This window comes from Balaenoptera musculus, chromosome 1 (assembly GCF_009873245.2).
Source record: "Balaenoptera musculus isolate JJ_BM4_2016_0621 chromosome 1, mBalMus1.pri.v3, whole genome shotgun sequence".
Classification (NCBI taxonomy): domain Eukaryota; kingdom Metazoa; phylum Chordata; class Mammalia; order Artiodactyla; family Balaenopteridae; genus Balaenoptera; species Balaenoptera musculus.
The window spans coordinates 15494805-15507266 of NC_045785.1; the positions used below are offsets into that span (position 1 = coordinate 15494805).

Consider the following 12462-nt stretch of genomic DNA (forward strand, 5'->3'; position numbering starts at 1 on the left):
CCCTGCAGCTGACAAAGAACCTGATGCTGTGCATCTCCTGCCCAGCCCCCGGAACCAGGAGGCCCCAGCCCAAGTTCTCTCTGGAGTCCTCCAAGTGGCAGTGAGTACCATCCACTGGGATGGCAGAACAAAGGCTCCAGTTCCTTCTCCTGGGTGGGGCATGCAGAGTGGGTCTGGGGCACCCCGCAATGCTGGGCCCTGCTCTGGCAGGTCTCTTTGTATACCCACTGGATGAGTACACCACGGTGATCGGCTTTGAGGCAGTCATTGCCGACCGAGTCGTGACAGTACAGATCAAGGACAAAGCCAAGATGGAGGGTGGCCACTTGGATGCCACTGGCCTCCGAGCTGCAACTGTCACAGGTAAGAAGGCCAGAAAGGTTGTGGCAGGGCCTGGGCATGGCTGGAGTCTCAGGCAGACTGAAAGGGCAGCAATGGGATAGGGTAGAGAGAGCACTACACTAAGAGTCAGGAATCCTGTGTGACCTCAGGCCAATAATTAACCTCTCTGAACCTCACCTTACTATCTGGAAAATAGAGGTAATTGTTTCTGTTCTCACCTGGAAAGAGTGGTAAGGCTCAAAGGAGGCAACAGAAGGATTGTTAAGATATCTCTAAAACACAGAAGAGCATGTCATTTAAGCTCAGAGGTTGTAGAATGAGTCACACCAGGATTTGACTGCCTATCCTGCTGCTTGCAAGCTTAGATAAGAAATTAAGCCTCATTTGTAAACTGTAACTAATAATCCTATGCATCCAAATCTCAACAAAGAGCATGCAGAACACTCATCACAGTCCCTGGTACAGAGTAAGTACTCACAGCCTGGATACTGATGCCTGCTATTGAGGATACTGAGTCTCAGAGAGGGTGAGTGACTGGCCCAAGGTCACACAGCATGTTAGTGGCAGAGCCAAGGCTTGAGTCCAGACCAAGGATCATATGAGATGAGATTCTTACCATTGGATTTATGATGGAGGTGAAGTTTTTCACCTGATAATTGAGATGTTCAAGAATCTTTTAATGAACACTCACGATGTGTAAGATGCAAAGTTTCCCCCAAGATTTTAGGACTTCTTCCAGCCTGGAAGAATAGCTAAGACATGCCCGGTAGTGACCATGATAGGAAGTTGACAGTGACTATGCCAAAAGTGGTCCAGATAATGTCAGAGGAGGGAAAGAGTGGTCCAGGTGGGACCAGGGAGGGTTTTGTGGAGGGGTTGGATGGATGGGTAGGATGGGCTAAGAAGGAATGAGGGATGGGCCTTTCAGATGAAAGGAGAGAGCATGGATCCTGGGGGAGGAGGGGGATGCTCCAACGTGATTCTCGGGGGGACATAGAGTTTGCGGATAGAGATGTGACCCTCTGTTGGGGAGTTGTGGGTCCCAGTCTCCCACTCCCTGCAGGATACAGTGGAAAGTACACAGGCCTGGCATCAGACCCACGTAGGTTCAGATCCTGGTTCAATAAATTAGTTATTTGTTGAGTAACTTGAGCAAGTTGCACCCACACGCTGAGCCTCAGTTTTCCCATCAGCAGAACAGGCTGCTCTAGCCTAACACACAGCAAGCTTAGAGGGGATGGGGGAGAGTGTATGCACAGTCCCTGACTCCAAGCCTGGCACTTAGGAAACTCTGCATCATCCCTCCTTCCTGCACACCAGGAAAGGTGGCTTTGGATGAGGATTTGGAGCGGATCCTCTTTGTGGTCAACCTGGGGACCGTCGCCCCTATGGAGAACGTCACCATCTTCGTCAGCACCTCCTCGGAGCTCCCGACGCTGCCCAGCGGGGCTGTGAGGGTCCTGCTACCTGCTGTCTGCGCCCCAACCGTGCCTCAGTTCTGCACCGAGAGCACTGGCCCCTCCAACCAACAGACCCACGGGTGAGGAGCCCCCGCCCAGACAAGCCCAGAGTCCCGGGTGGGCAGCAGGGAGTTGGGCGGGTGGGAAGGATAGGAGGTGAGGCTGAGCTCTGTAGCTGCCCCCGTCTCAGTAACTGTCCCTCCCCTGCTCACATTTCGAGCACTTAAGAATCTCCCTGAAATGCTCTGTGTTGGTACTGGTCAGAAGTGTTAGGATTTGGACAGCTTGGTATCAGAATTTCCAGGCGTTTTTCTTTAATGCACTCAAGAGGTATTTTCAGAGCACCTAAGTGCTAGACACTGGGGTGGGTGTTAGGGACCCAGAGGACACGAAACCCACATGGTCCCTTGCCTTTTTGGAACTTGGTGGGAGAGATCATTATCCAACAGATAACACAGCTAATGTGAACTGTTTATGAACTTGCATGCATAATTAATTATGTGAAAAGTGCAGTAAAGGAGAGGTTCATTGGCTAAGAGTATAAAAGAGAGACCCAACCGGGGTGGGAGGGGGTCTGGGGGCCTGGTCAGGCTTCTCTGAGGAGTGGTATTTCAGCTGAGGGCTGAGCCAGGAGGGGGATGGATATAGGCACAGAGAGAAGCGTTCCTATAGGTGGGAATAGCAGGGGCAAAGGCCCTGAGGCAGCAAGGAGAGGGCCACAGAGGGGGACTGAAGGACGGGTGACATGAGATGAGGCTGCAGAGTTACAGGACACCCTGTGGCCCTGGCGGACTTTGGATTTCTCCCCGAAGCAACAAGGAGTCATTAAAAAGGGTTTTCAGCAGGGCGGGGAGGGTACACTCCAGGACAGTTTCTCTGTACTCCCCCGGTTGGGGGAGGAGGGAAAAGGGGGTGGGTCACAGCCTGAGGCACCTGCAGCTGAGATCGGGGCTCCTCCCATTTTCCCACCTATAAGCCCTGGGGGACTAGCGTTTCCTCTGCAGGGAGAGAGGAGGCCAGTTTTAAGGTAGCCTGATGCATACAGGAGATGTCTTTTGAAGTCGTGTATCTTATCATTCAATTCATGTCATTAAAAAAAAAAATCTGTTCCACAGTATATTAGCACCACTGTGGTAGAAAAATAACACTTGAATTAATTACCAGTTAAACTACTTAACTCCCCCTCCCCAGCTTTGAGCCTGAATCTTTGAGCCAAGTTGAAATCTGGGAAGATGTACCATATGTATTTAGGAGTTTCATACATACCCTGGATGGGCTATGGGGGCAGCTGGGAGCACGTGCCCACTGGGACACAGAGGAGAGTGACAGTAAACCCCTGGACACCACCAGTTAAAGTGCTGACCTCAAGGTGACCTGACGGGGAGGGGTTATTTTAGCCTCCCACGTGGGGCCAGCCCAGAGGGCACTCCTCAACCACCCCACAAATGGTAATTAAACACCTACCATGGGGCAGGTACTGTTTTGGGTGCTGGGAATACAGCAGTAAACTAGACAGACAAGGTCCCTGCCCTCGTGGGGCTAGCATTCTAAGGGGGGGAGACAGACAATAAAGTAATAAGCCCACAAGCATGTCATATGTTGGGTGATGAGCTCTATGGAGACAGATGCTACAGAGACTAGAGGGGGAGAGGATGGGGTGGGTGCTAGTTTCGCTAGAATAGACAGGGCTTAGGCAACATTTGAGGCCTGATCTGAATGAAGGGGTCTGGCCATGGAAGAATACTGGAAGAAGAACATTCGGGGCAGGGGGCAGAGCGGGCAGTAAGTGCAAAGGCCCTGAGGCAGCAACAGGTTTGGTGTGTTGGAAGAGCAGCTGGAAGGCTAGTAAGACTCTAGCAAAGTGGGAGAGTCAGACTGTGTAGGGCCTCGAAATCTAGAGTGAGGACACTTGTTGGTACAACAGAGAAGCTGGTGGCACCAGCCAGTCTCAGGCCAGGGAACATCAGCTCGTGTGTCATCTATGTAAATGCTGCCATAGGCGCCAAGTCAGGTGCATGGGAGAGGCAGGACCTAGCAGACCTGGGGGCATTCAAGACCTCGGTGGATCAGGGAACAAGAGGCCAGGGAGTCCCCGGTGCCCCTGAGGTGGCCCTGATAAGCTAATTCCTGCCCGTTCCAGCAGGCAGAGTTAACAGAGATGCTCTTGGGAGACACCTGCATCAAATTCTGATGAACCTCAAGGTTGCTTAGATAGAGTGACATGGGAAAAAATAAGAAAAATAGATAATACCAAGTGTTCGTGAAGATGAGGAGAGAAGGAAACTCTTGTTCATTGCTTGTAGAAGTGGAAACTGGCCCAGCCACCCTGGAAGGCAATCTCAGGCAATATTTGGTGTGTGCCCTTTGACCCAGGGATCCCAGAGAAATCCTTCTATATGTCCAAAAACAACACATGGATGAGGATATTCATGGTGCTGGTGTCTGTGGACACAAGGAGGTGAAGGCAGGAACAAATAAGTACAGTATAACAGATGGCCCCAAGCCATAGCACATCAGCAGCAAAGACTTCGCTTTGCAGACAGCCACCTGGACAGAGCTTAAAGACACAGTGTTGGGTGAAAAAAAGAGGAACAATTGAATGAGATTCCTAATACAATGCTTTCTTTTCAACCAAATGTCATGGTGTGTTTTACAAAAATATGTGCATATTCAGAATGGGTATCAAAGACCCAGAGGGCATGACCATAGAGGGGAGGGAAATAGAGCAGGACCAGAGACAGGGTGAGGGATGACAAAGATAGAGGGCCAGAGACTTGAGCGTTCAGCAGGTGACACTTTGCTAAGCGCTTGCTTAAGACAGCTGTGTCATCATTATCCCCATTCAGTGATGAGAAAACCAAGACTCAGAGAAGTGGCTTTATGCAAGGGTTCCCAGCTTGCAGAGACAGAGCAGGTATTCCAGAAGTGATGTGACATAGCGTAAAATGTTTCACGGCCGAGCCAGAGAGACCCGGGTGAGGATGCACGCTCTGCCGTGTCCCAGTGGTGGCCACGTAGGCTAGTGACCTCATCTTGCTGAGCCTCGGTTTCCCCACGTGGGAGGTGGGGGAGGTGAGGGCTCTGAGGCCGCCCTCTGGGGGCGTGGTGAGAACAGCGTGAGCCCCCATGCCTGGTCCCCGGCCCATCCGTCGTAGGTAGTGGTACCTTAGGTCTGAATCCAGGCTCTCCCTGCAGTCAGGCTGAGTGGGAATGTCAGGATCTGGGGTGGAAGGAAACTCCTCAGCCCCTTTGTGAGTGGGGCTGCAGGGGTGCCAGGGCTGCCTGGGACTTGCCGTTTTCCCCATGTCTTCTCTTGCTGGCCCCCTGCCTCAGCCCTGACTGACCGCCTCCTCCTCCTCTCGGCCCCCTTCCCAGCAAAGACAAGCATTGCTTCGGCCCCCAGGCCCTGGATTCCTGGAACAAGTTGTGCCTGGCGACTCTCCTGGACACCGATGTGTCCAACCCCATGGAATACGAGTTCAACTTCCAGCTGGAGATCCGTGGGCCCTGCCTGCTCGCAGGTGAGAGGGAGCTGGCTAGACCCGGATGGGGCTGGAAAGAAGATTCGAGGCCACGGCAGGGCGAGGAAAGGAAGGGGAGGGAGGGAAGGCTGGCCAGCCCAGATGGAAGACAGCCTGAAGCTCATGCCCCTCCGCCCCCGTTTCCTGCTCCCCAACATGTGGCCCAAGATGAGTCTTTCCCAAGGACAGGTTTCAAGGCTGTCCCCCCCCCCCACCCAATGGCTTCCCTGGGGAAATGCCCACGAGGCCATGGCCGTCCGAAGTCCGCAGTCCTCGGTCTTCTTCTGGAGTCACAGCCACAGAGCTGCTTCCTGCTCTTCCCCCTGCATGGCAGAATCAGCTGGGGAACTTTCCAAATCCCACCACCTAGACCCCACCCCATAGCTTCTGATGACATTGGTCTGGGGTGAATCCTGGGCATTGGAACATTGGAAAGTTCCCAGGCTATTCTAATGAGCAGCCAGAGGCCGGTACCACTATTCTGATGGTTCCCCTCCCCCACCCAGTCAAGGTTTTAAAAAGACACTAGGGTGTGGTTTCTTGTCAACAAGCGTTCTCCCAGAGCAACAGGACATCCCAACACAGAGGCATTTATGGAGTGCCGGCCGATGGAGCATGGAGCTCTTTCTATCTTTCTGTGCCCTGTGAGGAAGCCATTCCTTTGACCCCCACTGGATCGTGAGGTCAGGGATGGAAAGGCCATTAGACCCCATCTAGCTAAGCCCCCCTTTTGCAGATGGGGAAATTGAGAAGGTCTGTCCACGGTTTTACACAGCAGGTCAGGAGCCCCTGGTGGGGCTGGAGTGCCAGTCATCTCTGGCCTGAGTCTCAGGGTCCCCCACCAAGCCCCTCTCTCTCCGGGGACTCCTGAGCCTATCCCACCTTTCTGTGCCACTCAGGGGTGGAGAGTCCCACCCACGAGATCCGAGCCGATGCCGCCCCGTCCGCACGCTCGGCCAAGAGTATCTTTATCACCCTGGCCAACAGGCACACCTTCGACCGGCCCGTGGAGATCCTCATCCACCCCAGCGGTACTGTGCACCAGGCGGGGCCCCCAGAATGCCTGTGGGAGGGAGGAGGTGCTGATCCCATGGGGCACAGACACGTGGCCCCCCACCCAGGGGCCAGTGAGAGGGTAGGGGCGCGTGACAGAGGAGAGGAGACCAACTACTTGCCTCCTGGGAAACTTAGCGCTAACTGGCAGAACCGAGTGTCTCTTGCCCCATTCTAGCTCCTGAGACCCCAGGGTCTCATCCACCCAGTGGTGCACTTTGCCCCCAGGCCAGCTGAGCAGAGATCTTTGAAACCCTAAGCTCCATGAGACCCTGGCAGCTCTGAACTCTCAGGGAGCAACTCTTTTGTCTCTTTAAGAATTCATTGAATGTTTAGATGCAAAAAGATCAGAGCCCAGAATCACTCCCATTTTACAGATGGGTAAACTGAGGCCCAGGGAGGGGCAGTGAATCACCCACAGCCACTAGGCTTTCCTGCCTCCCAGCTAAGGAGTCTTCTCAGGGTCCCACACTGCCTCAAGCAGCCAGGGATCCCATCCCCTCTTCCAACTGGGAGTCCTCCCCACTGTGAAGATCTGCCACTCCACCGAGGCCCCCAGCATCACCCTCACCCTCCGGCAAGTGCCAAGAGTTGATCTCATCTCTGCAGAGCCCTACATGCCACATGTCCTGATGGAGAAAGGGGACATGACCCTGGGAGAGTTTGACCAACACTTGAAGGGAAGAACAGATTTCATTAAAGGGATGAAGAAGGACAGCAGTGCAGAGCGAAAGGTGAGGGTGACTGAAGCAACATCAATGGTGGCAGAACTGGGGTGGCACTGGGGACTTGGTCTTTGCTGGACCAATGAGGAGGCTGAACCTGGGGTTGGGGGTGGGTGTGACTTGCCCGAGGTCACACAGCAAGCTGGTGGCAGAAGGAAAGTGGATGTCCAGATGCGGCAGTCACCCTGGCGCTGCCCTCCTGCCTCCTGCCAGGTCACCTGCTCCCAGTGCCACCAAGGTGCCTAAGCCAGGCAAAATTCTAGGCTGGTGGCAGAAACAACCTTGGTCTCCTCCAGGTTAATCCACCCCCAAGAGGCACCAAGGACCCTACAGCTGGGTGCCCTCCCGGCTCCATCTCTACTCCTGGGCCTCCCTTTTCCCACCTGCTGAATGGGTCTCTTGCTCTTCCTAACTCTGGGATCCTTGCTTGCTATTAGGTAAAGAATAAAGGCAGAGCAGGGAAAGCCCGAGAAAGACCCTTTCCCTCTGCCCGCCCCTCCCCCACGAAGTGAAAGGATAAGGGCGCCATCAGTAAGGGGCTGGGGGTGGGAAGGGGGTAGGAGGATGCCGAGCCACAGCCACAAGCCACCCCCGCAGTCTCCCTCCTGCTCGTGACCCTGCACATCGAGCCGGGTCCTGAGTGCCAAGGTAGGCTTAAGAATCGCGGGATACTTCTCTTTATTGTCTCCCCTTTTGAGATGAGAAAACTGAGGCTTAGCACCCAAAATAACTGGTGAGCTGGGAAAGAGGAGTTGGCTTTGGTGACGAAGAGGCTAAGGACTTTGCCTTGCTCATGTGGGGCAATTGTGCCGGATGTAAGGGCCCCCCTTTCCTGCTGGCCTGACTGTCAGAGGAACAGACAAGAACGCGGAGATACCTTACAGCTGATGACATCATTCCCTTTGGTAGAGATCCCACTGGAAGCCCCGGCTTGGTGGGGGGTAGGGGAGATGGCGAAGGGAAGGTGTAGGTGGCTCAATGCCCATCCCCACGTTAGAGACCCCGCTGGAAACACGTGTCCTCCCAGAGGTGCCCCCTCACCCAGATGAGTCAGTTGGGAGAAGAGGCTAGAGCCAGGCTCTCAGAGTGGTGGTGGGAATGCCAGGGGGTGCCACTCAGCTCTGAGAACTGCAGCACGTGGGCAAGGGGTGTCGGCAATGAGCCTCCCAGGCCTGCCTGCCAAGCCTTAAACCAATTAGCTCTGGGACCACTGAAGCAAATGAGAATTAATTTGCCACCTTGGGTTGGTTATGCAAATACCCTGTATTCTCATGAGCTCCAGGGATGACAGCCATCAACCCACAGCTGCTAAGAAGTGATGAGTTTATTGTAATTGGATAATGGGAGCTCGAGACATCAGAGGATCCTGAGCCCGGACCCCCACCCCACGCCTCGGAGAGGCAAAAATCGGGCTCCTGTCACTACCAGATGTGGCTCTTGCTGCCTTGGGCTCTGTCGTCCAAAGGGCCAGGCTGGGTGGTGGCTTTTGGCAAAGGAGCTCCCGGTGGGAGGGAGGAGGGCATCCAGGGGCATCAATCAGGAAGAGTGAGTGGGACGAGCTGTCAAAAACTGCGATTTAGCGAAGAGGGGGCAAATGACACAGGGGGAGACACTATGTATGAGAGGTGGAGATGCAGAGAGAAGCAGAGACAACTAGAGACAGAGAGACAAAAAAACTGATGCATAAAGGTCAGTAGCAGACAAAAAGACCCCCACAGATTCATCCTCTCATTTATTCATTCAACAAACACTAAGTGCCCAGTAGGTTCTAGGCACTAGGAAGAAAGCACTGAAAATGACACATCCTTTCCTCATGGCGCTTATATTCTAGCACAGGGGAACAGACAAGAAGCAAATGCATGGGCAAGATTTAGGTGAGGGCTGAGGACTGTGAAAGACAAAACAGGACGATATGATAATGAGTGATGAGCATCGGGTGCTGTTTAGCCAGGTGTTTAGAGAAAGCCTGTCTGAATATGAGACCTGGTGGATTGTGAAGCGTTGGAAGAACATGCAAAGAACTGGAAGCAGGATAATGATGATGTGTTTGGAAAACAGAAAGATGCCCAGAATGGCTGAAATGTGGGGCAAACATGAGGTGGATGGGTAGGCAGGGGTCAGTCCTTAGCGGGGCTTCATGAGCCCTGGTACAAGGTGTGAGGGGAAACTATTGTCTAAGCAAGAGAGTAACAAGAAAGATCACACTGCCTGCTCGCTATAGAAGGGACCACGGGGAAATAAAAGTAGAGGAATGAGGCCAGGAAGAAGCTATTGCCAAGATCCAGGCAAGAGATGGTACTGTCCTGCGCTTGGGTGATTGCAGTGGAGACAGAGAGAAGAGGACAAGTTCAGAATGTATTTTAGCTGCAGAACAGGGAGCCCTCTGCTGAAGGAGTGGGTGCGTGGGGTGAGGAAAAGAGAGGAATCAAGGACAACTCTTAGGTCTTTGGTTTGAACACCTGAGCGGGTGATGATGTCATCTACTGAACTGAGGAAGGGACCCTTAGACAGAAATTGAGAAATAGACAAAGAGAGATATGTACATGCAAAGACAGTCAGATACAGAGACAGAGAAAGTAGGGGTGGAGAGAGAGGGCGGCAGAGTGAGAAGAGTGGAAATGAGATTTGGTGCAAAGTGACCAGAGAGTCAAGGACAGTTCAGTAGCAGTGTGACAAGGCCAACTAAGAGAACACATGAAAAGATACAGAACTCTGGTGCTGTCCTTCCTTTAATGTTTACTGAGCCCATCTCTGCACCAAGCTCTATGTTAAGCCCTGGAGATGCAAGAGACTCAAGCATGACATGCCTTCAAGTAGGAGGGGAGACAGAGAGATGAGCAAAAACTCGCAGTGTGAGAAATGCCTGGGTCCCCATGACAAATAGCAACAGCAGCGGCAAGAGCGTTGATGGTTGCTGTGTAGACAGTTTCTCTGCTGGGAAGCCGCCTCACAGGCATTGCATTTAGTCCATACAACTCAGTGAGGTATGTACTCTTGTCCTCATTTCATGCATGAGGAAACTAAGTAATTAAGTCCACCAGGAAGATGGGGGCAGGTTTTCCAAAGAGGTAAAATTTGAAGCATGAGTAGGAAGTTATCAGTGGGAGAGAATCAATAAACCAGAGAATCCAAGTTCACAGTCAAAAGGAGCCAGAGAGTGGCTTATCCCCTGGGTGTGAAAGGGAAAGAAACCACTATTCAACGGAGGACGTGCACGTGTGCCAGGACCTTCCCATTTGCATGCCAGCTCAGTTCATCCTCAGAACCACCCTGAGAAATGGACATTATTTGCCCCATTTTACAAAGAAGAGTCAGACCCAGAGGAGGGTCTTGCCCAAGATCACACAGTTGGACGGTGACAGAGCTGGGATTCAAACCTAGGCCTTTCTGTTGTTGCAACCTGTGACTGTCTAGCAGAAGAGCCAGGTAGGGTCAACCTGGAAGTCTTTCACACAGAGGATGAGAGGGATCCTGACAAGACTTGGAGAGTAATGGGGGACCAGCACGACCCCCAGGAGTAGCTCTGGACCCCTTGAATGCCCAAGTGAGAGAGTTTCCCTTTCTCCTCCAGACAGAAATCATCCGGAAACGCCTCCACAAGGACATTCCCCACCATTCTGTCATCATGCTCAACTTCTGTCCTGACCTCCAGTCAGTCCAGCCGAACCTAAGAAAGACCCATGGCGAGTTTATCTTCCTCATCGACAGGAGCGACAGCATGAATGGGACCAACATCCACCGAGTCAAGGTACCTCTCAGAGGACCCCTACCCCCAGGATCTAGGGTCCCAGGGTACCCAGCTTCTCAGCACTTTCTGTCCCAAGCATCCCTCCTTCCACACCTGAACCAGTTCCTTAAATGACTACCCATGGCTAAGAGAAATGACAAACAACTTTTCTGTATGTCCGTTTAAACAGAAACCCCACCCAAACTCAACTTGCTCCCCAAATAAACCCCTGAAGTGATCTGAGCATAGGTTAACTGCTGTCCATTTACAAGGGATGAAGTGATCAGGAGCTTCCCTTGGCATTCTACACGCCTTTGTTGTGTCCCTGTTCTGGCTAAAACACCTCACTAGGTACTAAGTGGAGAGGGATACAGAGAGAAGAGGAAGGGAACTAACATTTGCTGAGGACCTACTATGGGTCAGACACTGTGCAGCCACTTAATGCACAGCTTGGTGTTTAATCCAGATAATAATCCTATGAGGTCGGTCAGATTGTCACCATTTTCCAAACAGGAAAACCCATCCTGAGAGTTTCAGTAATGTACCCAAGATCATGGTCTAAAATTAAACCCATATCTGTCTGTCTGACTGTTTCTACCACGTGACATTGGAGATTCATTGGACATGGCCCCTGCCATCAAGGGATGTGTAGAATCCAGTAGAAATGACTTGCTTCATCTTTTTTTTTTTTTTTTTCAAATGCCTAATATGTGCAAAAACCTGTGCTTGGCCACCTGGAAAGACGGTAGGTTGTAAACATAGTTCCTGCCCTCAAGGAGCTCACAGTCAACTGAGGGGCATAGCCCTGTTAACCAAGCCTGCCTGGGAGCATGGTCTTGATGCTTTGGAGGGTTCTGAAGGAGTGCAGGAGAAAGAGTGATAAAACCCTCCCCCCACATCCAGAAGCATTCTATCTCCGTGAGGAGATTATTCACCACAGTTATGGCATTATCCAACACTTCCTTGTATTTTTAGTTGCGCAGATGTCTGTCTCCTCCTCTGGAATTATCCACTCATTAAGGAAAAGGACCAGATCTTTCTCATCTGTCTCTCCCCATGGGGTCTAGCTCTGTGTTTATGTGTAAAAAGCCCTTGGTTGCTGTTTATTGAACTGAGTAAAGGATCATAGTTCAAGAGAACAAGGGATGAGAGAACAAGGAGAGGGCTCTGCTGTCACCTGAAATTTTGTCCCTCTCCCTACCTTGACCCTCTTATTTCCAGAGCAACAGAATGAGCCAGGAGGAATGGGGTTAAGTGGGATCTGTGATGCCAGCTATCTCCTAAGCCTTGCTATGACTGGGTTTGGTCTTGAAGTATGACAGAGCAGTCATATATGAGATCCAAGTTCTTGTTTGAGCCTCTTGACATTGGGATGCAGGACTGGTTGGTACCTTTTCCCCACCCCTGGCCACCATGAAAGGCAGGCACTGAAGTGAGGACCTGTCCACAGTGCTGGAGTGCTGAAGCACGCTCCAGGGCTGTGTGGCCATGTGTATTCCATTCCACAGCTGTACCAATTTGTAAGACATCTCTTCAGTTCCTCTAACGTATCATAGGATCACAGACCTAAAACATCTCTCAGAGAGCATTTAATCCATTTTCCCTGCCCTTTTCCAGATAAGGAAACTCAGTCC

At 52.1% G+C, this 12462-nt stretch overlaps 1 protein-coding gene across 1 annotated transcript in view; it reads left to right on the forward strand.

The window, feature by feature from the left end:
- The window catches only part of VWA5B1 (von Willebrand factor A domain containing 5B1), a 39486-nt gene that overhangs the window by 1769 nt on the left and 25255 nt on the right, over positions 1–12462 (forward strand). The window contains exons 2-7 of the mRNA XM_036873965.1: positions 211–367; positions 1616–1882; positions 5178–5323; positions 6223–6354; positions 6986–7110; positions 10673–10849. Of these exons, the coding sequence (XP_036729860.1) occupies positions 211–367; positions 1616–1882; positions 5178–5323; positions 6223–6354; positions 6986–7110; positions 10673–10849 (1004 nt within the window). The remainder of the gene's footprint in view (positions 1–210; positions 368–1615; positions 1883–5177; positions 5324–6222; positions 6355–6985; positions 7111–10672; positions 10850–12462) is intronic.